This window comes from Caloenas nicobarica, chromosome 6 (assembly GCF_036013445.1).
Source record: "Caloenas nicobarica isolate bCalNic1 chromosome 6, bCalNic1.hap1, whole genome shotgun sequence".
In the NCBI taxonomy this organism is placed as follows: Eukaryota; Metazoa; Chordata; class Aves; order Columbiformes; family Columbidae; genus Caloenas; species Caloenas nicobarica.
The window spans coordinates 35,287,443-35,315,116 of NC_088250.1; the positions used below are offsets into that span (position 1 = coordinate 35,287,443).

The 27,674-nt window shown below is 37.4% G+C and overlaps 1 protein-coding gene across 3 annotated transcripts in view; it reads right to left on the bottom strand.

The window, feature by feature from the left end:
* Positions 1-27,374, bottom strand: part of ZRANB3 (zinc finger RANBP2-type containing 3) — a 44,654-nt gene extending 17,280 nt beyond the window's left edge. For 2 of the 3 annotated variants that reach the window (XM_065637261.1, XM_065637260.1), the window contains exons 1-6: positions 27,340-27,374; positions 21,105-21,263; positions 8,653-8,671; positions 7,029-7,207; positions 3,769-4,000; positions 1,795-1,880 (exon numbers count right to left, since the gene is read on the bottom strand). In XM_065637261.1, coding sequence (XP_065493333.1) covers positions 1,795-1,880; positions 3,769-4,000; positions 7,029-7,207; positions 8,653-8,671; positions 21,105-21,256 — 668 coding nt within the window. In that variant the 5' untranslated portion in view covers positions 21,257-21,263; positions 27,340-27,374. Of the gene's footprint in view, positions 1-1,794; positions 1,881-3,768; positions 4,001-7,028; positions 7,208-8,652; positions 8,672-21,104; positions 21,264-27,339 lie in introns of those variants that run through there. The other variant, XM_065637262.1, reaches the window with a different exon arrangement.
* Between the last annotated feature and the right edge of the window lie 300 nt (positions 27,375-27,674).

Below are 27,674 nucleotides of genomic sequence, written 5' to 3' on the forward strand. Positions count from 1 at the left end.
GCAGACGTTACTACTCATCAGACACACACAGTCCTCTGTATCATCCCAGCTACATTTCCCTTTCTACAGGAAGCAGAAGTTTCAGGTATAATTTTCTAACTCGTTTCAGTGGACTAATGGGAAGAATATACCACCATGAGAACGCTCTTTATTGTATTATAGAGGGGAACAAGTGAGAGGGAAGCTATCGCAAAAGCTGCAAATATCACCATTAATATTCCTTTGTTTCCCTCCCTCAGAATTCCCTCCTAGTTACAGGCAGAGACAGGATTTAAAGCTTAAGGTAGCATCTTTGAATGTAATACTAGTTAATGAGCAAGGTTAAATAGAGGAAGTAGGTTTAAGGTTAAAAAGAGAAATAATTTATTAACTTAATCTTCCTCGTTCTTTCTTTGCTTCATTGTTTTTAAGGAAGTGTCGCAGTCCCTATACGGCTGTCCTTAAAAAGGTTTGCTCCCTCTAGCTTCAGCCTTTGGGATACAAAAGAAATGATAGGCTAGACCTTGCAGCAATTCTTTGGAAACAGGTGTCTGTGAACACCTAAGTAAAAAAACCCACAACATTTTCACTCAAAGTGCTGCATAAAACAATCCTGTCAAGTTTATTACCACAGGATGTTTTGTTTCAGTCAAGTCGCGAAGACCAAGTTATTTATTGAAAGCTTGCCAAACCCTGAACTTGATTTTTGTTACATTTATGGTATTCCAAAAATAAGATAATCATCTATGATTGAGTAGCTAACCATGCTGTACCCACGCACACTTGTGGTGTGAAAATTACAGATGCATTCAGTCAAAACACCATGGAAAAAATAGCATTTCTCTGTCTGAAAATTAGACAGCACTCTTCCATGTCATTTGAAGTTAAATGCTGATAAAATGCTGATAAAATGATGGAGGGAGAAAAAGAAATTATATGAAAATGAAACCATGTAATTACTACTGTAAAAATTAAATTTAAATGCTAGACAATTTAGCTGACAAAACCTATTATTTTGAACATATGCAAAGTTGAAGATAAGAAATTTTTTGTCTAAGAATTTTTTTAAAGGTTCTTCTCTTCTCACAACTTCTTTCATTCTAGATTGGAGTATAGATTCAGATGGGTAAAACTAAGCATTTTAAACCAGAGCTGCTTCTATCCCATAGAGAAACCAATAATTAAGCTAAAGCTGAGGGAAGCAAGTCAGAGGGAAATGAATCCTCCTTAAGTTAATAAATTAAAGCACATGAAACATGAAAATTCATGAAACATGCAAGGAATAGAAATGGGTTAAAATTCATTAGGCACACGTGGAAAAATGTGTAATGATCAATGTTACCCAGCAAATTGGAGGAAAGGTGGTGGACAAGAACTTACAACGCCTATATTTGACCCCTCAATACAATTACAAACACACCACTCTGCTTTTGGGAGCCTTATACATTTACTTTCACTCAGTCAATATCTAAAATACAGACACAAGTACTGGACTTTTTTTCCACCCAGGCACGATCAGATAACAAAAAGACTGTATCCTGTAATAAAGAGAGATGTAAATTTTACTTAACAGAATGCTGGCCCTTAAACTTTATTTGTGGACAAAACTGGAAGCTACTAACACTTGAAATAAAGTCTTCTGTCAATTTAATCCTTTTCCCAGTCCTCTTTGGTGGAGGAGATGGTATCTGACTCTGGGTTTCCAAGCAAGATGGTATGAAACAGCAGAGGTACTACTTGCTGATTCTCTCACTTCCCATGACAAGAAAAATCAAAGACACTCATTGGAAAATAAACAAGCAAGTACAGTAATACCTGACACGAGCATTGCAGTATTTTTTGGCATATTCATTCCAAGTGCCAAATTTTCTTGGAAACAGTGCCTCAATCTGCATGAAAAGCTGTATAAATAAAAAGTGATAGTGAAAAATCACTTGCAAATGTAAGACTATTCAGAAATAATTATGACACTGTTATTGTGTTAAGTTTACATCCAATAGTGGCACAAAAAATACACAGCTTGGTACATATACAAAAGACATTCCATAGGAGTATGTGTGTCTTGAAACAGGACACTTGTGGGCAGCCCTCAAAGAACAGAACACCCTTGGCACTGTAACACAGTGCTGACGACTTGGAAAAGGTTTATACTGAACAAGAAAACATGGATGAGAAGATGCTATTCCTAAACATACAATTTTTGTGATTTTCCAGGTACATGGGCTTCTGCAAAGCTTCACGCAGGTGTTCCATGAACAGTCTGCTTCTTAAGAATGAATAGGTTTTTCATGTATTTTACTTCAAAAACAGACAATGTTAACAGAGACCAGAAATTTCACACCTTTCTTCCCAGTTGAGTAACAGGAGGTAAATATCAGTTTAGACAACCCTAGCCAGAAAGAATGCTACTTTAAAAGCTGTTTTACTGTCAAAGCTTTCTGGATTCAAAGATCACTACTAGATCCAAGACACACTGTTGAGGGGTAGCACAGAGACAACAGTAATATGGAAGGTTCTCTCCTAAATGCATTTCCCTGCTGTTCTCTTAAGTCTACTGTACATCACATATAAGCTTTCTTATTACCCAATCACATCCTAGTGACCTCTCCCCAAACCAAAATTACTACAGCCTAATTTTGTTGTTCACAGGCTTCTTTCAAGACAGAAGTTAAGAGAACTGAAAAGCAACAGTAAGAAGAAAAAAAACCACCAACCGAAAAACCACCACCACTACCACACTAAATCCAATTTATGGATGAAATGCTGTTATTTTGACATAGATCTAGGCTGAACAAGAAACTGCCCATAATTATTTGCTATTACTGTGATCAAGGACAGCTTGTATGGAATTTCCCTTGAAGACCTTCAGCAATGTTGCTTATTGGTCTTGGTATCAACGCACTGTTTAAAAGCATAACACTTTCTAACTTCTGTTCTTCTTCCAGGGTTGGTTGCAATGCCTTTAATATATGTGCAGGAAGTTTCAAATTTATCTACACCCATAGATATAAGTATTTGTTTTAAAGTTTTAAGCAAACACACAAAATACACCAAGTCCTTTTTCATGCAGTGGATATCTTTCTCAAGTTATAATCTCTCTGAACAAACAATTATTAAAGGGTCTTAGCATAATTTCTATTTACACAACAACAAACTCTAAACTGTAAAGTATTATTTATATAACCCTTATGAGTTCCCCAGATACAAATCAGCTCTTATTTTCCATCTATGTCTACACTTGATAAATACAGTTTTCCTGGGTTCAGTATAAAACCCAAATGGTTTCTGGTTTCCTCTTTGCTCCTCCCCAATTCCATAAACTGGAAAACTTGTCTTTCTGGACTGCAACAAGCACATGATATGTTTTCCACTTATGAAATACAAGTGAACGTTAGGAATATTCAGAAGACCAGCAATAAACAAAGCACATCCTACAGCAGATGATGAAGCAGATTTAATACAAGTTCTTGTCTACCAAGGACTATCCTACCCAGTAGAAACAAACAGTTCTCTATTTGGGCTCTTTATTTTCTATTTCACCCACTCAGTCTGTTCCATGAGCTATTAATTTCTTAAGAGAAACCCCGTCTCAAGTCACCTGTGCATGAGCTCAAAACAAGTTTGTAAAACATCAATATAACCAACTCAAACCAAAAGACAGTTTCAGTCCACTGTTTGATGTCATAATGCATGTAAACTGTACGCATTGAAGAAAACTACAAATTTGTTCATTTATTACTCATACCATCCTTAAAAACCAAATAAATCAAACCACCATACATAAAGTACCTCTTCAGGTCTTCCTAGAGCAGGAGTTCCAGTAAGAAGAATCGCTCGAAGAGATTTCTGCACAATTGGCAATAAAATCTTGCTGCGGGTGGCGTTTCTGGATTTCATATAATGCGATTCATCAACCACAACTACCTTAAAGTTCTGCCTGTACAAAGTGTCTACTAAAGTCTGCGCATCAGAAGTTAACAGGCCGTACCCCAGAATGGTTACTTTGCTGGTTGATATTCTCCTGAAAGAGGAAATCCAGAAGTTTTCTTAGTAAATTTTCATTGTAGGAAAATTAATATAGCAAAAGAATTATACCAAACTAACTTTTTAAAGAAGGTATGTATGACACTTTTTGGATTGATTAATTAGTGGTCTGTCAGGCTAATAACAACAGGTTTTGGTGTTTAAAACATTCTAGCATCACACACTTATAAATCACACACATTTCACAACCATTTTCAGAAGACATACGTTGCATTTAAAAGGAGGTTCATTTATCTGGTTGCATTGCTTCAACTTGTGCACCTTTCCGGGAGTATCGCATGGGACAAATTCACTTTCTGAATAACAAGTTACGCACACGAGTCAGATCATTATGAGCACACTATGTAAATGGCACCTGAACGCCTGAAGTAATAATGTCGCCATGCAAGCTACCTGCTGCTCTGTGTACAAAAGTCACCTCATTAGCAGCCTAAGATGACTAACGAGGTGGTCTCTGAGTATCTGGGTGCTGATAAAGTACAGTCTGGGCTGACCTGAAAAACACATTCCGATCAGAGCTGCCTATCCAGCTTTTCTCCCCAAACTGATTATAAAGAAAAACAAAAAACTAGAAGCAATGAATCAACAAGGCCCAAGATGAAAAAAACAGTTGGAAAGGAACTACTTACAATAAATTTAAAGCCATACACAGGCCCAAGGCACGAATTGATTTAAAAATAACTAGAGAGCACTATGGCCCTTCAGGAGCCTTTGAGCAGCACAGGAACTCTTCAAAGTTGTTAGACAAACAAGTCACCGGAACAAGAGTCGTAGCTGGTCTCCCCATCTGTCAGACATCACCGCGCTGCTGGCACCATCTCTATTTGCTCTCCAGTAGCAACAGATCAAAAAAACAACTAAGTTGAAGTTGCCTTGAGTGTTTAAGTATGTGCACATGCACATTCACATTTCTGGATATGGAGGAGGCGGCAATGGTTAGAGCACTGGCCCTGTGGTCAATGCGCTACAGGCTATTGCTGTTACCGTATAGATAAATAGAACAGCCAGGAAAACAAGAATTTCCTCCCTATCACTTTGTGAAGGGTAGATTAAAAGAAATACAAATAAAATGATTTATTCTTAGTGGACCCAATTTATTGACGAAACATCCAATTTCAAATTTAGCTAAAACTATTAGAACTTGAACTGATGCCTAAGTATATTTTAACCTGTTTAAATTAAGAAGTTAAATAACATTCAAGGAGTAAATTTCATTGCTGAAGTTTTGAACAGAAGTATTGAATTGAGAGAAATCCAAGCTGAACATACAGAAGCAGAATTTAAGAAAATGCTAAACCAAGTTTGGCAGCTCTGTTTTTGCATTTGCATTTTCTTGCAAATGCAGAAAACATTTTTTAAATGTTAAAATATTAATTAGTTCAACAGCTAACTGACTTATACCTAGGAAGACTCCTAGGAGTTAAACAAACAGAAACATAAGTTATCTTCTTCCCTTGTTGTTGAATAAAATGAAGTGATAATAGCTAAGGTGTAGTCTTTTTAAAAATCTTAAAAGATAAAATGGACAGAATTCTGTTTGCCATTTACTTTTGCCATAATTTCCCTTATTCCACATTTCTCCTTTCTGCTTTCAGCATTATAAGCATTAAGTTTGTGTGCATTTTAGCTAAATAGCTTAAAAAAAGGCTCATTAGATCCTTATTTTAGTTCCCTTATTCCTATGATAAGCTTAAATTTTGGTTATCAGTAGCAACTACCTCAGATTAAGCTTTTAAAATGCATTTTCAGTTGGATTTCTCTGGTTACCACAAGGAAGGTTCCAAACTACTGTCTCATCTGCACATCTTGACAGTCAAGTCACTTTCTGATACTCCCCAGACAACATGAAGATCAGCCTCCCTTATCCAGAAGTTTCAGAACAACACCTAGACATTACCCGGAAATCAACCAAGTCTTTTACAGTTAAACAGACTAAAAAATACCCTTGTAATTCAGTGTAATAGGAATGTTTTTCTAATAAAACACAAGACTTGTAATCTCTCTTTGATGAAGTCATGCTAGTAATTCTAAAGATAGCCTAGGTCATGATGACCTTTTCAGTTATTTAGAGAATACTTATTCTAACTTAAATTTCCTCAGTGCGCTAGCTAAAATTTTAACAGTAATTACTTCCTTACTTCGTAACGTATACCAGGAGCTTTCCAAAAATGTGTTTAAAATGTTTTAGAGAAGCTAATGAATACAAGCGAATTCAGAGGTGAGAAATAACTGTATGTATTCAATTTGAGACACACCGAAGTAATCTAATTTTCAGCAGACAAGCATTTGTTACTTTACAAAACCCAGACCTCTCAGTTTCAAAGAAGATGAATAACTACGGTAATATAATAACACAAAACTGTGAGGAGTGGCTGATACACCAGAGGGACCTCGACAGGCTGGAGAAATGGGCCAAGAGGAACCTTATGGAGTTCAACAAGAAGTGCACAGTCCTGTGCCTGGGTAGGAACAATCCCGTGCACCAATACATGCTGGGGGCCACCCTGCAGGGAATGCAGCTTGGCAGAAAAGCACCCAGGATCCTGGTGGACACCACGTTGAACATGAGACACTGAAAGAGGACAATGAAGGGCCATGATGATGATGAAGGGACTGGAGCATCTCTCCTGCGAGGAAAGGATGACTGGGACTGTTTAGCCTAACAACAGGAAGGCTCAGGGTGTTTCTTATTAATATATATATAAATACCTGAAGAGAGAGTGCAAAGAGGACAGAGACAGGCTCCTCTCTGTGGTGCCCTGTGACAGGACCACACGCAAGGGGCACAAACTGAAACACAGGAGGTTCTCTCTGAACATCAGGAAACACTCTGGGGTGACTGAGCCCTGGAACAAGTTTCCCAAAGAGGTTGTGGTGTCTCCATCCTTGGAGACATTAAAAAACCACCCTGGACGCAGTCCTGGGCAACTGGCTCTAGGTGGCCTTGCTTGAGCAGGGAGGGGTTGAATAAGCCTTCCTATAGAAGAAACATGAACTTTACTCACCCAGTATCAGTTTTGTTCTGAATTATGCTAATATCATCTGGAGAGAGTTCCGGAATCCACTTCTCCATCTCATCAACCCAAGGGTATCTCAGAGATGAAGGCACTACAATTAAGAGAGGCCATTCATTTTTGTAGTAATAGGAAATGGCAATTGCTTGAATTGTTTTACCTAGCCCCATCTGGGAAAAGAAAATAAAAGAAAAAAATTTAAAATAGAAGTTTCTGGTCAGAAAGCATATTCCATTCAGGAGACAAAAATATTTGTGAAGACAGAACCAGGTAACGGAAGCAAAGCCAAAGAGCTAGTTACACAGTATCTATTTCATTGTCAACCACAGATAATATTTTATGAAAGAAGATGCTTCTCTTTAAATGGATTAATACATATGTTATATCTGGTTAGCTCATTAAACCTAAAATAAGCGTTTCCATTCATTTCAGAAGATTTTCTGTTCAGGGCCTTAGCAGGGTAGACTATAAAGATCAAACTCTTCAACTTGTTAAGCTACCAAAAACATTTTTAAAAGACTATGCAAAGGGAAGAAAAATATGGGATATCATCTTAACAAAAAAACGACAACTTTGTCTCAAGTTGCATAGGCAACTGAAGAACAAAGGAAGATTTATATGAAGAATTCTGCTTTTGACTCAGTAGGTCAACAAAAATAAACTATTAATATTTCTTTCATTCACCGTAGCTAACAGTTTCTCTCTATTCTGTAACACAGAAGAGGAAGTCCACCTAGTGGAGAATTCAGATTTACAGACAAGATATATATTTAACAAGAAAGTTACATTGCACAAGACTTTCCCCAGTGCCAGAGCTAATGTCATGAAGTATACATTATTTATTTCAGAATAAGTATATCTTGCAGTACTTTTTACTGCTAACATAATTATTCACACTTTATATTGTCATGCAAGGAAGGAAATAAGAAACTTTGTTTTAATGACCAAATAGCTACTGCCAGTATTTCGATTTTTCCCAAGCTTCCCTTTTCTCTTCCCCTAAATGCTTTTCTATTCTCCACAGTTCCCATAAATTTCACATTCTATGCCAGGAGAGTTTGTCTCCAGCTGTATTAAGATTTTTATAGTATGAGGAGATGCTTTAATCCCAGTAATCCATCTCTCTCTCTCCCTCTGCCTGCCAGCGTTTCAAAAAAACCCAAATTAGAATTGAGAGACTATATCAATCCCCGCACATTATCTCTTTTTCAGTAAGGTTTTATAGTGAGAACACATCAAGAACATAATACTCTTTTACTAATATGCTTCTGTCAGAAGAAATGCTGGACTCAAATTTCCCTAATATGGAATAGAATAAAATACAAATTTTTAAATGTATGGAAGTAATTAATTTCGCTATTACTTGTACTAGATCAGTACATTTGAGAAAATTCATCTTTGTAAGGTATATCTTCTGAAAGATTCTTTTAAGCTCATGTCAGGTTTCATTTTCTTCCCTACTTAGATATTTTCAGAATATCTGCTGAAGATCACAGGAATTAGGCTTCTTTCATTACCAACCTTTCTGCCCACATCTCAAACAAAAGAAGTCACATCTACATGAAGTACACTAAAACAAGAAAAATGGTGTTATAGGAACAGAAACAGCACTTACCTCATCAGCAATCATACACCTAAAAAAGAAACAAGAAGAGGGGAAAAAAGTAGAAATTAATAGTAAATATAACAGCTAAACCAATACTTATGTATTGTTTACTATAAATTTAAGTTATGGATTCACTGAATCAATGAAAGGAAAAAAGGTAGACTTCATTCCTGCAGATATCAACTACAATAAGTAAATTTGGTACAAATTTGAAAGTATGCATGCCAATTATTCTAAAAACATATATTTAATTTGTTAGCATTACTGAAGAACTTGCATTGTAATACTAAATTGCTGCTTTGGTCTAGTGCTATATTAATTGTAACCTTGAGAGACATTTTCAAGGCAAGAAGTGCAACTTTTTTTTTTTATTTTTCAGAAACAGCAATATTTTTGCTGCTTTGTGATTAACAATTATTTATATGTCAGACTGATTTTTAAAAGCTGATTTCCAGAGCTCTCACATTTGTTTTGAAATAGAAACAGGCACTCCCTCTCCCCTACTAATCATACTAGCTAACATATTAGAAAATGAACTTGATTTTTTTTCCCATTTTAGAGTCACCTAATTAATGCTACTCCATGTAAAGACAATGATCACTCCAAGTCCCCAGTCAAAACTAGTAAATTCTGTTCAGCATATTTACATTTTCTAAACACTAAATGCCATCTTTGATATAATTTTCTTATGGGTATTTTAAGTTCTTTAGTTTATTTCAGTTATTTAGTACATACGTTCTTAACTCAAGTAGGGTCCAGGGAACTTAAATGTTCCCAGCCCATGCAAGCTGCTTCATCAAATCTTTGAGACCGGATGAAGGACAAAGGAAATTATTTGATGGACATCTGGTTACGTCATTAAACGGGTGATGCGACATCTTTCCAAATGTGTACCCTCAGCTATTTTACAAACTCAGCTCTCAGTTATTTCACAAACTTTTACCTCCACTACTTTATAGACTTTTCCAAGCTGGAAAACAGAAACACAAAACAAACACAAAACAAACAAAACCCCCTCAAAATCTAACCAACAAGCCTATCCAATTCAAAAGCATTACCTAAATAATTACGAGAACTTTTTTTCTACCTCTAGTAAATAGTATATAAAACATGTAGATTAAATTGATATATACTAATAAATTCAGAGGAAGGCACTAGTCCAAGCAAAAGCTGTGAAGATAAGAAAAGTGAGGAGAAAACCCACTCCCTTTAAGTCTTGCAGCAAGGTAATGACTTACAGTTCCCTTCTCTCCTACAGCAACCCTGGACTGCATGCGGATACAGATTTACTAAGTATCTTCTGACCAGAATCAATGTCAGGAATTCCAAGGCAATATCTCACCCAAAGCACGAATTTCTGAAACTTTGTAAGGATTGTCAGAGTTTGACAGCAATACCTGCTTGGGCTGCAGGTCACTAACCGGCAATTAGATGATTCCTCCGGCTACTAAGTAATCTAGTAAGTTTTTCAAGCATTGTATAATTTTCTATATTGTCACAAAAAGCAAACTGGAATAATAACTCCCACCAGTTGGCATCACAGTGCCACACAAAGGGCACGGGCTTCATCAAACCACTGACTGAGAAATGCAGCAGTGGCTGCTGTTGGTTGAACTAAGTGACAGCAACAGACTGACAGCTCTGTGTAGTCCATCGCTTCGCTTGAGGATTTATAAATGTTTACTGACAGAAAAAAAGCACCAAGTCTCAGGAATTATGAAATGTTTCAAGCTCTGGAAGGGAACAAACTTTATAGGCCATTCTGCTGGTTTTCCCCCTGGCTCAAGTATCCTTCTGCCTTGTGCTTTTCACTTCTTATCCCCAGCAGCTTTCAGTCAGGGACACAAACTGGTCTTGACGGTTTGCTCTGGATGAAGTCTCCTTCAGGGTCTGTTCCCAGCCACTGCATCTTCTAAGGAAGCTGAAACTACTCCTATGCCATATAACTAGATACATGCTCACTGTACCATGTAACTCAAGGTTCCTTTCTTGAAAAAATGGAAAAGATCTTCCAGGTCTTTATGTCTATAATAAAATTTAACATGCCAAGATATAAATGTTCCGTATTTTGATACTGAAAACCTTTTGAAGTAATACAGAACTGCTTTTATAGTGCTAGGTGCTCTGAAGTTAGTGTACCCACCCAAAACCACAACAGAAGTTGTCTTTTCTGCACAAACCCCAGCCACTTTACACTGATGATTAATGCCTGTTGTAGCACCATCAACTTAGAGCTGCCATTGTGTCTAATGCCATGCATCTTGCCATGGGGAAAAATGGACATTTCTGAGGTCAAAATAGAAACCTCAGAAGAAAATGTTCACTTGTACTTTTCAGTGTACTTTTCAAGCCATTAGGGATGGATTGATGAAAACAAAGGAAAAAATCATAATAAGAAAACGTCCCCAACTCTGTGCAGATTTACAAAAGAAAAAAGGCAGGAAGAGAATTATTTTTAGCGGCAACTCATGACTGTGGGGCCTAAATGCCTGTGATTTGCAGCTAGGCAAAGACATTTCTTTGCAGACAACTAATATACAATTCTAATTTTAAAATAATGACAGGTTTTGCTCACTTCAATAACTGATTTATTTTTTTCCATTTACTGATAATACTCATTGTTAATTGTTCAAACTGAAGTTTACAAAACAAGTCTTTCTTTTTGCAGATTCTTTCAAAGGCCATCTGCTTTCAGGACATTAATCGTGTTTTTAAAAAACAGTCTGAAGCCTGAAATCAATTAGAGTGCACAGCAAACTAGCGTTGCAGAGTCCTTTAAACTCCTTACACAAATGCAGAAAATTAGTAAGACTATAGCAATTAGCTACAGAGCAGAGGCATCTCAAGAGTAAATCAAAGACCTTTAACAATATAGTATATTTAATATAAGGATATCAGAGCAAATGTACAAATATAGCAATAACCAAGAGTCTATTGCATCCAAGTAGCATCTGGTAGTAAGGAAATGTGGTAAAGAGGACAGGAATACAAATATTCCTTGCCAACTTTTGCTGACAAATACAGTATTTCTCAACATGTCAACTTATATTTTAGTAGAATTGCATAAATAATGACACGTTAATTATGTCAGTTCAGACACACAGAAATCAAATTGAGACTACATAAGATCCTATTGCACTGTTCTTTGGTATGTGTGAACTATTTGGATCCTTTTTTTTTTTTTCAGGATAACGAGCTAAAATGAAGAAATTCAGAATGATTTACAAATTGCTCTGACAATTACAAGCTGGATAGCAATTAAAATAAAAGGCCTTAAAAATATGTCAACCACAGTAACAGATGTTTTTTCCATAAAATGAGGTTTTTTTTTCATTAGAGTGAACTGTAGCCATTTTAACTTTGATTACTTGAGTATCTGCCAAAGAATAAAAAGTTGTTCTGCTTTTCGTTTTGCACTTTTTACATTTTCAGACTGTGCTCATAGAGTATCTTCTGTTTTCATGTGTATTAACTTCCACTTAATATGTCTGAAATAAAACTTCTTACACAGCAGCGACAAAGTTCCTGGCTTTTAAGTATTTATAGAGGCTCAACATTTTGTTGCTGGTAAATAAATGGAAGTACAAAGTAAATGCCATCATTGTATCCATAACGTAACTGCTCCTAAAAGATAATCATGGTAAAGTGATCCACACTGTTTTATCTCCTGTGTTTCTGCAGTACCAATACAAATAAGGATTCCACAGAAATGCCCATATGCTTAAAAGTTACATATCTATGGTGATATTTTGCTATTTACTTAAGTATTCATTCTCTTTTGCTACCCAATAATGAAATAGCTTTGTCATAAGTAGTTTCAATCGGCTTCCCATACTTGCAATCCATAAATTTAGGCATTAAACACTTGACTAGACACAGATTTATATGAATCAGGTGCACAAAATAGTTTTTAAAGCTCCAGTTAGAGTATCTGAATGTGTTAAGTCCTCTGTTATGATGCAGACAGCAACATGAATCACTGCTTTGATCCACACTGTTCATACTCAAATTCCTGAAGTACTACAGTTTTAAAATTGCTGATTTATGCCAATTAATTAACATTATTGACACTTGCACTCGATAGGAGTTTTGACATGACACACAGGATGAGATTGTGATACAATTTGAAGTTTATAAAACTAACATAAGTGGAAATTGAGAATATTATTTTATGACTTAATGCATTTTAGAGCATTCATCCTCTGCAGCTTTCACAGTTTTAGAATAGGAACCTTAAAGATGTCTGCTTAATGTAGTTACAAAATATGACAAGTCCAACATTTTTTCTTTAGACTTAAGGACAATGAAAATAGCTTATATTACTGAGAAGGAAACCATCAAGTGTTCCCGTTTATAATCACAAAAATTAGATTTGAAATGTAAAGAACTTCCCCATCATTATAGCCCAGATCACACAGAACTTATAAGAATTCTAATAGATTCATTTAGCTGTTAAAAAGCAACACTTTACATTTTGCTTTACATAACCTTAAAAATATGCAGCCTCTATTTAAAAATAACTTCAGTATGTTCTATATTTTTGCAGTCAGACAAGCTGCCAACATGAACATAAAGGTTCCATGCTGTCAAAGCAGAAGAAACAGATCTTCAGCTACATTGAAGGGACGAATATGTATTTTTGTTTCACATATTTTGACTGCAAGAAGACAGACTTCTTGTTCTCTGAAGTTCAATTAGTCATTTCCTCTCAACTGGTAGTTACCCAATCTGAGCTTCATCATTCATACCCCATCTGTTCCTATGACACCTTAATAATAGCTCTATCCAAGAATATAAATCAGAGCTATGATACGCAGTTTCATATCCTGTTATAAGCTCAGCCCACATGGTCAAAAGTTTCAGAGAAGCAGGGAAAAAAAAAAAAAAAAAAATTAAAAGTGTCTCAGTTACACTTACTCTCAGCAGCGAAGTCCAAGTGTGCAAAAAGCACCACAGCCAATGGCAAGTTCTTTCAGATTTTTTCCCATTTCATTTTTAAATGTTTTCCTTCTTCACAGTGAATCCTGTGGGTAGCATTTGAAGCCCTGTCCATTTATCAAGGAAATCTGCTTTTTTTTTTTCCTAACGGAAAGCATCAGAATCTCACTGGGATGCAGCATATTCTGCTACAATCTTCCTACTCTTCATAACCCCTTTGCAGTTGTAGGATTAGCAATGGGCTTCAGACACTGTGGTATCTCTCATAGATAGAAGGGAACCACATAGTCTGGTCTCCACTAGGATTTAACAACCCTTTTGATTTCAAGATGTATTAGCTTTAAAATAAAACTACATTTTCCATTAAAATGCAAACACAAAGAACAAAACAGGAAGCTTTGTGTAAGAACATATCCTGGTAAGTGAATATGCATGCAGAGAAGAGAGCGAAAAGTCTACTGTGTTGGTTCACCTCAGGTGCACATAGGTCCAAAACCTTATTGTTGATCCCCACACAAATGCAAGCACCTGAGGTTATGCACAAAACCGATCGCTGTGTTCGAAGTTTTCTTCTAGATATAAAGAACCACATAATTTATGGGACCACACAAAGCTGGATGAGTCAGAAGGCCAGAACCAGATAGTCATGAGTTAGGATGCTTATTGGAACAGTCTTGTAGAGGTATCAAGCACCAAGCAAAAGTGCATGTATAGACACTTACTACAGCAAACCTTGGCAAGAAACTAGAAGTTAGAAAAGAAAAAGAAAAAAAAAGGAACTAATAAATAAAACCAAAAGCTAGTCCTGTAGAAGCTCTGGTCAGGAAGGTTCTGCCTCTGGAAGGACAGAAAGCATAACTTTTCAAACCTCAAAGAGCACAGAAAGAGCTGGTAGCGCTGATGTCAAAAAGACTGGAACCAACTTTGCAAAGCAGAAGGAGAAGCAGATCTTTAAAAACTTATGTAGATGAGTTGATTGGAGAAGCAGAAGGAAACTGAGGCTAAGCTCATGTAGCATATGTTATACAGCCACATGAAAATAGTCTGCATCAGAAAGAGGTTAATACTAAAACAGATTAATAAAAATGAGTTTCAGGGAAGGAAAAAAATGTTTAAATGAAAATCATTTCTATTTCTATGTGTCTGGGTTACATTCAGGTCACCTCTTTTGAAATGTTAGCAATATTCACCAAGCAAACAATATAGGGTTTCTTATATTAATTATGACTAATTCAGCAAAGTATCTTTGCAGAGATGAAGAATTTCATTTTGAACTTCGCTCTTGCAAGAAGACCAATTAATAACACACAGGCATATATCTAAGGTCTATACAACCAAGAATCCTACTAAGTCATACAGTCAGTGCTAGAGGTTTCTTGTGACTACAGAAATACTTTGCAGTAATATTCTACCTAAACTAGACTGTTCTGCTTCCTTACACAGAGGATTAAAAGCTAAAGGGCTATAGCAATCCAATACACCTACTGCTTTCTTGTGGGGATAATTTAACTTTTTTATTAATTTTCAACAGCTATTTATGCAGAAAAAAATAGTTAGAACCACAGGTAACTTTTTCAGAACTCTTTCACTTTGAAATGCATTTTCCGATACAGTCAAAGCAGTAGTACTTCATTTCTTAAAACACTGAAAAATTTCGTTACTACTCAAATAAATTAAAGCTGTTTTTGTTAATGCACCCTTTGGAACATGTTGTACAGAGGAAGCTCGCATCTCTCTTTCACCAGTGTGGGTGTCCTGATATTCTTGGGATTCTCACCTACTCATGTGAGTCAGTTTTATATAACGCTACAACATATAATTTACCTCCTACTCGCAAGCCAACACTTTAGCACTAACATCTTATCCAAGGGTTATTTAAGGAACCTGAACTTAGTACATTTTTATATAAAACCGCGCAAGCAACCATTACATTTGTGTGTCAGTAATCACAGCATGCTGTCCTAAAACTAGAACAAAGAGAGCTGACTTTCTTGCAAAAATAATCAAGGTTGTTTCACCAAAAATAGAGCCCCAGAAGATTTAAGCTAGATTATATCCTTGCTCTTGAACTACACTAAGTATTTAAAAAAACCCCCTAAATAATAAAGGAACAAGCCTAAATCTAATGTAAAATGCACTAAATTGCCACATCTACATTGTTAATGATTCTCCAAAGGAGTGTAAAGGAGAATGGTTGTGCTGTCTCATGCTTTTCTCCAACGCTCCCCAACCAGTACCTGAAAAAAACATCTAAAATGCTTTATTAAGATCTGAAAGCTACAAGAGCACATTTACCAACATATTGTAGTAGCTTTCACAAAAATGTGTGGAATAACACATATCAAAGTGGTCAAGTTGAAGGTTAAGCTCAGATACTTCAATAGGTTTTTAGAATATGTTAATTGAACTGTTAATTGATAAAATTTCTAGTCAAGAACACACCTAATAGTGATAATGAAAACGCTTTACCTATTCAGTTGCTGACTTCAGAGACAAATTGGTTCACCAGCTGACTTAATGCAAGAAAAATTTACTTCAGTTAATTGGAACAGTGAGAACAATATCAACTAATTTCAGCTACTGACAATCTAGGCTACAAACCTTAACCTCCGTATTAATTGGCGTGTCTGAAATACCTGGCATCAACAGTAGCTCTTCCTTAGAATGCAGTCTAATGGCTTTCAATGAAATTTAGTTACTTATGCTTACTCTCTCAAGTGACCCTCTCCCTGCAGTGATCTGCACTGCAAGAGCTACAGAAGAACTAGTCTCTGCATGTCTTCCTCCTTTAAAGTTAGCTGAAACAGGCAAGAAGGAAAAGAATTACCTAGAAAAATGTCTCGTCACTAGTCTCCCCATTTTCAGTAGTTCCCAGATTCAATGTCTTTTCTCTCCAGTACCCCAAGGTCTCGAAACTATTGTTTAGTTTTCTCCTACACTTGGTTCCTTCTCCATACCAATACTTCAAAATACTTTTGTACCTTCCAAATACTTCAAAAACAACCATCCATTCAACTGTTGACAGAATATCTCACTTGCTTTCTGGCATATCTCTCTGAACTAAGCAATTCTGCTGATCTATATTGATTTATCTCCTCTAACTTGTCTCCCCTTCAATACAATACAAAGACATCATAAAAGCATGTGGATTTAAATTGTTTACCCAGCTACCTTTGGGGTAATTTTCTCTTCTGCCTGTGTTCTCCCCCTCCTTCCAACTTCCTTTAAGTCAGAATTTGACTCATACTAGTTTAAGACCTTACTTTTTCTCACTTGCATTAAAGCAGCTTGTCTCACAAACTCAAAGCAGATCGCTTCCAATCTGCCCAATTCCTGATGCTCATAGTTAAACACCAGATTTTTCGTTTTGGATTCTCCCATGGCAAACTTTCATTGCACACAGCTAACACTAAACTCATTTCCCCTGTCTCCATCACTGTTGACAACCTATTACCTACACTTGTAGTCTTTATCTCACTTGGTTCTTCTCTTCCATTCTAACAAATTGTGTCCTGTATTTCTAATACTCTCTATTTTCTTCTCTCTTTTTGCTGCTAAAAGTCCACATTTAAGACCAGGTGATTTTTCCAATTACTACCATTTCTTTTTTCTGTTCTTAAATCTTTTTTTTAAACTGCACACAGTTCCTCTCCTGAATGACATTCTACATTCACTTATTGACAATGCATTTTTTGTTCCATTTGAATTGCTTCCCAGTTCCTCCAGCATCACTTCCAAACAAGCCTCCCTGGCCATGAAAGCTCTGCAGAATTTGACTCAGTCTCTCATTCATAATTCCTGCATCTGAACCTCATTCTGTGAGCTAGCATCTTCATTTAATCATCTCTCTCTCTCTCTCTCTCTCTCCTTTGGCACTTCTCAGATGTGAAATGTACTCAAAAACATGACAAACCAATGTCTTTAAAAAAAGAAAACTTTCTTTAAAAACACAGTACTCACAGAGCTACCACATATTTAATTGCTGAAATGTATTAAATTAACTGTTTGGTCTTCTACATATTCATTAAACAGCCACTCCATTCTTTTTCCCTAAGGATTACTGGGAGACTGAATACAATACTTATCAGTACAATCAAGTCATTAGCCCACATATTTCTGCATCTCAGGTATTTTGCCCAAACTTCTATCACTTTTTCCAGAGTATTGTGGTTTGACACTGTCACCTCCTCTTCACTAATACCTGACCATGGGCTGGTGACTTCTCAGTACTGTTTAGGCCTTCATTCTCAAGTCAGCCTTCTCCTGCATACTTCACAGATTTTACATGGGAATTCCATTCTGTTGCTCAGAACAACTAAACCAAATAAGCAAGATGACATATTTACTTTAAGGTTTTCAGTTTATGCCTCTTCACTTGCAAATAGGTTATCCTGAGCTCTCAGGAAATGGGGTTTTGTCCACATCTCCCCAAACTATGACTAATAACCAGCAAAGAGCAGAGAGAATTGCTCACCTCCATCTCCCAACAGTGTACCCACAACTGAGGCAAACAATCCTAAATATTTGCTAAGCCCATTGCTAAGAGTTTATGTTCCTGAAAGGGACAAGTTTGTTGCTTTCTATTTAAGAGACAGTTTAAAGCACATATAAATAAATAAATACATACATATTTTTAAAAAGTAACTTACACTTTTCCTGAAAGAGAAGCATACCAATAAAATAGTTTTCAAGAACAGAATTTGTGTGCACCAATCTTTTCTGCATGTTAATGTTTGAGGTTATAAGTAAAGGTCAAATACTGTTTCCATCCCTAGGTACTTGTCCCCAAGTGCACTTCTGCAGGATTATTTCTAGTAAGGAATAAGCAGCTATGCAGTTATTTACCTTTAAGGCATGTCTGTGAACTAAAAGGTTACCTTAGCCTGTGTCAAACTATACACTGTCTTGTTGGCTCTGGAATTATTATTGTCTAGAAAAGCGTTAGGCAGTCTCTGTTAGCATAGACAATACCTCTGCAGCATCTACTGAAAAAGCCTTTGATTCATTCAGTAATGAATCAAAATCACAAATCGCAACACCATATTTATTTTTTGCTCTGGGAAAAGACAAGGGAATTAACAGCTTCTTCCCAGCCCCTTCCATGCAAGAAATAAAAGTTTGTTCTAATAATAAATACCTTTTCACACTGGATGCTTGTCTAACCTAAGATAATATTAATTGAATCTCTTCAGTCAACAGAACACTTTCTCTACACCAGTTCCCTGCCACTGCAGCAAAGCATGGATTAAGTGATGACTGCAAAGGGAGTGCATAGCCTGAGGGAGAGAAGAAAGAAGAGCTCAGATGCACATACTGTTTACTTCAAGTCCTATGTTTATGTATTTTTAAAACTAGAAAAGACACTTGTATGGAAAAGTACCAGACTCTGCTAAAATATACCACCGGGAATACTGAAAGAAGGCTTAAATCATTATGGAGTACACAAAAGAGAAAGACTTGGGAGAGCCAAGGGCTGACAAACTAATAAGAAAACTCAGCTACAAGCAGCAGAGACTCTTATATTGTTTTGGGACAGAAAGAAAATTAGGTCTGCCTAAGCAAAGGATAAATTTAAAAAAATACTCCTCAGGAAAGTCTGGCTTAATACATTTTACTTTACAGAGAGGCTGGCTGAGGAGTGTACACAAAATTCCTCAACCTAACCCAGCTAACATATAGAATTTGCTATGCCAAAGAATGAGATTTCTTGCAATCGTTACGGAAATACTTTCACATGCATGCCACATTAAAAACGTTAGCGCCATATCACTCAGTCTTTTGTTAGTGAAGGGTTTCAAGAAAAGAAAACATAAAGGCCATTACCCTAAGTAAAATAACATAATTCTCTCCTTGACAGAGGGTCATTAGCCTAGGTATTCCGAACTTTTTTAGGTACTTATTGCAGACAATTGTTACTTCTCAAAAAAAGAAGAAATGTCTGATTAAAATTTATCTAGTCCTACAGTTAAGCTGTTTCCCGAGAAAAGTCTGTATTAGACAAAAAGCTGCAAAAGATTATGCTACTTTCAAATATATCCACTAGCCTACACTAATTAACATTAAAGAAACTATACACATTAAATGTCTTCTGTTATTTCACTCTTTGTATATAAAAATGCACCTCAATTACATACTTCATAAACCTCACTTTCCCTTATTAGAATCAGATCAACTGAGATATAGTAGCCAAGTGCTTGGGATTTAATAAATTCAACAATAACACAGACTTTGCTGTCTGTTCTATCAAAGTCTTAGCAATCCATTAAAATCATATGCGTTCATTCTCACAGTCACACTGTGTAGCAGGAACATACCTAATATGACCAGCAGTCACAGACAAATTAATGTAAATACAGCATAAAGCTTTTTCAATCTCAGACTTGCATGTCAATGGCTGGGCTCATCTTTCTACTCTGGCAGCATAAAATAGATGGCTTGCTTCACTCCCTGAAGACAGCAATGTTATAATTGCCGAAGGGTTTTGGCCAAAAGAATAGAATTAAAGCAAAAAATTTCAGAGGAAATTTTACTTGATCAAAAGTTCCATGTAATTGCAGGAACTGATGATAAACTTTTCCTTTCCAATTTTACACCTTTAGAGAGATGCACATTTCTTTTCTCCTGGGGAAAAAAACCAACCAAACAAAAAAACCCCACAGAAGTCACAATCAACCCCCTTAGACCCTAAGCCTCTCGTTCTGAGCAAGATGATGATCAGAAACTAGCTTCATCCTTCTTTAAAATGTAAGCTAAAACAATTTCATTTGTGCCAGACTTCTAAAATGTCATTACTTTCCAAAAGAAAGTAGTTTCATGCAGTAGTTTCATGGGTTTAGGTTGCCATCGCCTAAATCTTCTGAAATTTATGAATGTGGAAATAGCATTTCCCTTCCCTCTTCTTTGCCCCTGTTACACAGCACGAGGCTCTTACTCAACAAAATATTTCCAGCCTCTGATGCATAAACTATTTTTCTAACTTATCAGGTATTTAATTGCTGAATGCCTGCTCTATCAGTTGCTGCACTTGCTAACTGAGCACTTTGTAAGGCTGCTTCTGCTCTGCTGTTGCAGCTCAGTGAGCTCCAGAACACCCTGATTACATGCCAGAATTGTACCAAGTTTAAAATAGAATACCACACGGATGCATCAAGATCTGTTAGTCATTCTCTTAACAGCTCTACCATGCCATTAAGAACTAAAGAAACAGATGTGAATTAACTTATTTTAAGAATTTTCTATTAACATGACAAAAAGGACGGTCCTACTGATACCAGCCTCCTCTTATATGAGGAGATCTTTGATACTACAATACTTTGCCACACAATGCATTATTAAACATGTCTTCATCATCTGGGGAAAAGACAAAACCACCCTCATTTTAAACCAAGTTATCTTACAGTTTACAAAAGATTCCTGTAACATAACTCACCTAAGAGCTGCTGGTATTGCATAGCCTTTGTAAAAATTAATTTCTGTTTACCTAAAATAATTATGTTTAGCATATGATACAATGAGAATTTTACCTGCCATTTCTCTGAAGTGCAAATATGATGCCTTTCTCCTGAAAAGGAAGCAGTTTCTTTCTCAGTCTTTCAGGTAGAAACGACAGCTTAGCATCAACATTTTCTGGATATGAAGCTTCAAGTGTAGGTGTTTCCTGGAATGTACTAGCCATGTTGAACCTAAGGGAAACCAAACAAAGGATGTCTTATTTAAAAGATAGGTCTACAGTAATGTTACAGAATAAAGCTTCATGGAATAATAATAATCACCCCATCTTGAAATATTCAATACCTACACAATTTTTCTCAAGTCTTGAGAATTCTCCCTAGAAAGTATAAAATACTGCAGATGATGGAAGAAGAGTCCACCACCGCCATATCAATAAAATATTCTAACTATTCCAGTATGAAGATGTCAGCATGTATCACTTCCTCAATGCTATGAAATAGTTATTTAAGAAAGTTCCCTATTCATGAATAAAAGTTAGTGGCCATGCAAATAGAGCTTACTTATAGACATTGAAATACAACTCTTTTAGTAAACATTTTCTAGAAAAGTTACAGGAAAAAAGGTTATTTAACCTTCTGATGATGGAACTAACAGTCCTCTAAAATTCTTAATCCTAAGAATCAAATCAAGAAAAGGGGGCAAAACACATCCAGTTTGGGGAAAAGAAAAAAAGAAAGAAAAAAAAAATGGGGGAAGGAGGGGAAGAGTAAGGAACTTTATTCCCCTCTAGAAAGAAACAATCTTAAACCTCAGAATTAACCAGTGAAAATTCTCATACTGCTTCAGACTAAACGTGTCACCTTTTTTCGTCCAAAGAAATAGGGTCAGAGAAGAAATACTAGCTTTTATTCTCTTGTAACTTTAACAGACTTTAGACAAACAAATTGTTAAAAAAACCCAGTAGCAGTGTGGTAACTACACAAGGAAAGCAACAAATCTTTACAACAAAGCATTACCTAATTATTTTGGATTCATGGCCTGCGTGAGGAACAGGATTACCTTAGCAAGTATAGGAACAAAGAACATCCGCCAAAATATGCTTCCTGCATTGTTAACAGTAGATATAGTACCAGCAGGTTTGACAGCAAAATTCTGAGCATGTTGCACTCAGATTTTTTGATACTGATATATTTCTGAAGCAACTGAGAAGAAGCCAGAGATGATTTGATGGGATTAACCATCATATTCAGAAGAAGAAATGTGCTGAGCTAAACGGTCATTCACTTCAGGGACCTGCAGGACTAAGTAACCTGTTTTTTTTACACTGACTGGTTACAAAGATAGAGTTGGGGACAACGCAAATGGTTAAAGAAATCAACATAATAAAGCACAATCATGCAAAACAGAGTTTGCAACAGCTTCCTTCTAACATCATGGATTAAAAGCAAGGAGGTAAACCAGATTGATTCAGATGAAATTATATGCCACAGTGAAAGAACAGCACCTCTGTATTCCCAAATAATTCCATTCATGAAGTTTTAGCTCCAAAACTCGATGCACACTCTTCCAGCTGAAGTCACATTCTCTTCACTGAAGAGAATATAGCTATAATGGCACCACACGCACGCACATATATATATATATATATTTATATATAAAGTTGATAGAGCCAGTGCTTTTGTTCTAGTGCAACTATGCAAACATCTTCTAACACTCCATATTCCACAGGTCTATGTGAGATTAAACCTGAGCAATCCCTGCACCGGGGTGAGCCGGGGGATGCTCCAGGATGTTTCCCCCGCGGGTGGGAAGCGCCCGGTCCCCGCAGGCCCCTCTCCATGGTGCTGAGCCCGGCAGCGGCGGTGCGGGAGCCCCTCGCCGCGGTGCTGCCCGGGGCGGGATGGGGTCCCCCCACACGGCCGAGTCAGCCGGGTCTGGCTTGCTGGACAGGTAATACTGTCGTAAAATCAGGGAGATCCAAAGGAAAAGGGAAGGAATAGAGGACTAGAGAGCTCTGCAAGAATAAGCTGTCAAGAATTTGCCACTGCTGGAGAAAAAACAAACAGCAGTCAGTACTGTTGACAAAAATGGCAGTAACAGGACAAAAAAAATCCAAATCAAATAAAAAATGGACCACCACCCCGCTTCACTCCACTCCCCCTGCAAAGGACCAAATTGTTCTCAAAATCCACTAAAGTCTTGTAGAACCCTAGAAAAAAAAAAAAAGGATTTTGGAGGATCCTCTCACTGTCTTCATCAGTCAGACTAATGACATTCAGACAGAGGGAAGATGAGTAAGCGCTTTTTTTTTGGTTATATTATAAGTTATAGGTATACCTATCAAGATCAGCATCACAGATGTTCAGAGAACTGGAAAAAAAAATGCTGCACATCAACCCACAGTCAAGTTCCATGAGATTGCCATAGTGAAAGTATTGAACAGGGTAACACTGGAGAACTTCTGTGCACACCCTCTTGGGCATCTATTACCACTTCTACAATGAAGTGGTGTGTAACCACAACCATTTTAGTGTACCATTCTGCTGGACAACGAGGTGGAAAAAAGTGAATTATGCAGGAGGAAAAAGTGAATTTAAATTTCAAATATAAAGCAACATTCAAAATTGAGGCATATGGGTTGTATTTAGCATTGCTATGAATTTTGTTCTATTCTGTATTAAAATACTTAGCTGGTAGAGAATCTATTTTAAGAAGCATATTCTTGAAGTTATCCTTTTCCCCACTTGTAAAGCCCTAGAAATATTATGGCACATGTATGAAAACAACAATCCTAGCTGTAATCATAGGTGTGTGTGTGCACATATATACACACACTTAAGGACTTCTGCATAAACATGGTTTTAACCCTAGGCTCAAAACCATGTAACTCAAAGGTCTGAACACCTGATGTTACTCACTAGATGAGTACAAGCGATTCACACAGCAATGAGTATTCCACAGGTGGAGAGAGGCTGCTCTTGTGCTTCGAACAGCTTGATCAAGGTACAGAAAGCCCAGTTCTCAAGTAAGTCTGGTACTATCAGCAGAAAACCAGAATCTTTTGTCCCTCGATTCACATCGGGTCATGCACTCAAGATGCTAACCTAACAAGAGACAAGCCCAATGCTGTTAAACCTCCTTCTGATACAGACATCTAACTAAAGACTTATAGAACATAGCCTGTCCAAGGATAAAGAGGGACACCTTTCGAATATCAACGAAATAGTCAGTTACAGAGAAAGGAAATCTGGATTTCTCTTGCAAACCAGATATTCTGTGTTGTCTAAGTGTGATTGCACTATGGACTGTGACTTTTTTTTGTCTCCCATTTTTGTAAGTGGAATCTCATATCTCTAAAAAAATTATATTCTTCTACCCCAGGCCTCTGGATCATTCCACAGCAGATAAAAGTACTATGATCAGTATCAAGGCTCTTTGATGCATGTTCATCAGTGAACTTTGCTTAACAGAAGGAAAGCCTCTGGCTTGCCTTGTATATCCAAGAGATGCATTTCACAGAAAAGAAGTCATAAGTCTCTGGTAAATACCCACTTCATCTCTCAGTTGAGCAAACAGAAATGTTTCAGCTCTAATTGTTGGGAAAGCAGTCATAATCACTTCAATAGTTTTATCACAATATTTTCCACAGAGCTTTTTTTTTTTTTCGTTAGAAGTTGATTAAAGTACTTCAAGACTGCTGGCAAAAACAAACACTAAACATTTTTGTAGAGCCAACATTAAACGAGTATGCTGCAGAACTGGTAGACCCAACAAACCTGTTCATCACTCAGTCCTGTGATTTACCCCTAAAGAAAATTTTGTAAACACACACTTTTTAATGATCATACAAAGAATCATACCCTGAAGATTCAAATATTTCTTTCCATCATGATTTCAGAACAGCAGTGATAAAAAAAAATCCATATTCAGTCCATATTCATATCTGCAGCACTATTTTATGCTATCCAAAGCTGTAGAAGGCACTATGAAAGGTATTTTGGCCCTATGAAAGATTTATTTTGGTTGTGTAGAAAATGAGTATAAACAGTGATGAAACAAGACAAGACAAATTAATTCCACCAAATAGTTTTTTATTGATTTCCTAAAGTAATAATTACCCTGAGAATTTATGCCTTCCTTGTGTATAATGACTTTGGCAGTGGTGGTCATTTATATTTCGTTTTGAGACAGATCAATTATGTATACCACCGTAGTAATGTCGACAAGTAAAAATAGCCTAAAAAAAAAACAGTCTGTGTAGCAGAAGAGCAGTTTATGACTGTTGTTTGACCCATTGCAGATTTGGAAGCTCTAAGAAGAGATAGGAATTTTAGTGCATGTTTTCTCTAACTACAATTTTTCGTTTGTTTCTCTGTCCTTAATATGTTGTAATATACATCCCATCAACCTTCCCACATCTCTAGATCACAAGCTCTGGAACTTCAGTTTTCTCAGACAAAGTAGACCTAAAAGGTTTGGTGTGCAGACCTAACTTTTCACTCAGTTCATTCAGCTGCAGAAGTTTTATGAGTAAAAAAATAAAAGAAAAACTGTATATTTTGTCAAGTGTTTTAAAGGGAATCAAAGATTAAATAGCTGAATTACTAAACCCAGTAACTTTCAAACCGAATTTGCTTTAGTAACTCAGGACTAGCTAGCGGTAAATGATCACAGCTTTTAAAAGCAGGAATACAGAAGACTCATGGAACTACAACATGTATCATTTATAAGGCATAAAAATCAGTAAAAATTATGAAGTGCAGAACTTGGGAACACCATGATAAACCTGTCTATTTGGTGGAGTCAATGAGTCTTTTGCAAAGTTGAGTCTTATCTTTCAAGCCTACTGAAGTTTTTTTTGAAGGGAATCTGCAATGATGTACCTATAAAAGGGCTGATGCAGTGCATTTTCCACTATTTTTCAAAATCAATTAAATTACAACAGAATAGCTTTTAGAAAGATATTTGTACAGTAATTATTTCCAGGAAAACTTTTGAGAAAGTCCCTCTGTCTCTTAAGACAACTGAGCTGTCATGTGAAAAAACTACAGTGAAACTTTTTTTTTTTAAATAAAAGCATGTAGACTGTTCATACACGAGCAAAATTTCATACATCAGCAAAATTTCAAAATAATCTGCTCCAACTTCTACTATGTTCAATGAATTCATAAGTGATCTGGAAAAGTAAGTAACCACTGAGGGATAAAGACAGTGTAAACACTAGTAAAACAAAATTTTAAAAAAAATACAAACAAATCAACACACAACAAACTGGAATTGTTTCTGTTGCTGCTTACTGCACTTCACTATATACACTTCTCCTTCCGAGGTATATATTGAGACTTAACTTGTTGAGGATATTATGCCAGCTGATGTTTCTTTATTGGAAGGTTTGGTGCAGGACTGACAAGAAGTTCAATAAGGACCATGAGTTTTGCAACAGTTGTTTGTCAACACAAGCCGATATCACCCTATAAATCCGCTATTTATTTTTACAGGCTACTAAATATAGCCTTTTAAAGCAGCTTAGTAGCAGATGCCTAAAACAAACATTTCCATCAAGCATTTGCTTCATAAGTTTTCTCTTAACAGTTGTAACTGCTCCACAACTGCATGTTCAATAAAACTTAGTAGTGAATGTAAGGCTCTAAGAAAATAACAGGACCTTGGCTGATTAATTCATCAACCATTTTTCCATCAGTGGAATAATAAAGAATTGACGAACTATCCAAGACATTAGAACACAGCATTTTTTTAAAAAGTTACAAGAAAATGCAACCAGAACAAAGGACATCACAAAGCTCTGTAGCATGCAACAGCTTTGCCACAGGCCAGTGTGCTAGAGTTGAGTAAAACAGACACCTTAATACCTCCCTAGAGGCAAAGATTTTTTTGACTTACGCAATTCCCTGCACACAGCAGCGCCACGCAATAGCAGAACTACCCGAGCGCACACTACGATAACCCAGCAGCAGCATCGGCGGCCAGGCTGAACGAAATAGCGAGACGTTCTGGCACAAACACGGGCTGAGAAAGAACAGGAGCCACCTGGAAGCCCGCCCCCCCAGGGCAACCCCGCCGCCGCTCACTGCGCAGCCCCCCAGCGCGGGGCCCGGCCGCGCTCCCGGCCCGGCCTCCACCCGCACCACAGGGCCCAGCCGCCCCCCGCCCCCAGGCATACGGCACAGCCGCAGAGAACAGGCTGAAAGCGGCCGCTCCCGACAGCCCTACGGGCCGCTCACAGGTGAGGGCAGCTCGGCCGGGGCCCGTCGCGCCCCCCACAGCTCCGGCCGCCAACCCCCGCACCTTCGCGGGCTCGGAGCTCAAACCGTCGCCGCCCGGAAGTGACGCTCGGCAGAGGGCGGCGGGGCGGGAAGCGCACCCGCGCGCGCGCGGCGCTTCCGGGCCCGGGGAGCGTTTTTTCATTATGTTTTCTGCGCCCCCCTCCCGCCCCGCTCCCCCCTCTCACTTCCCCGGGTGCGAGTTAAACGGCCTGTTACTGCTCGGCAGTGCCTCGTACCGGCTCGGATGGTGCGCGGGGAAGTGAGGGAAGGCGGAGGGAGCTGTGAGGGGCGGAACGGAGGAAGAAAAGCGTTGCGGTTACCTCACGGCAGAGGCCGCTCCGCTGGCTGGGAGGAGAG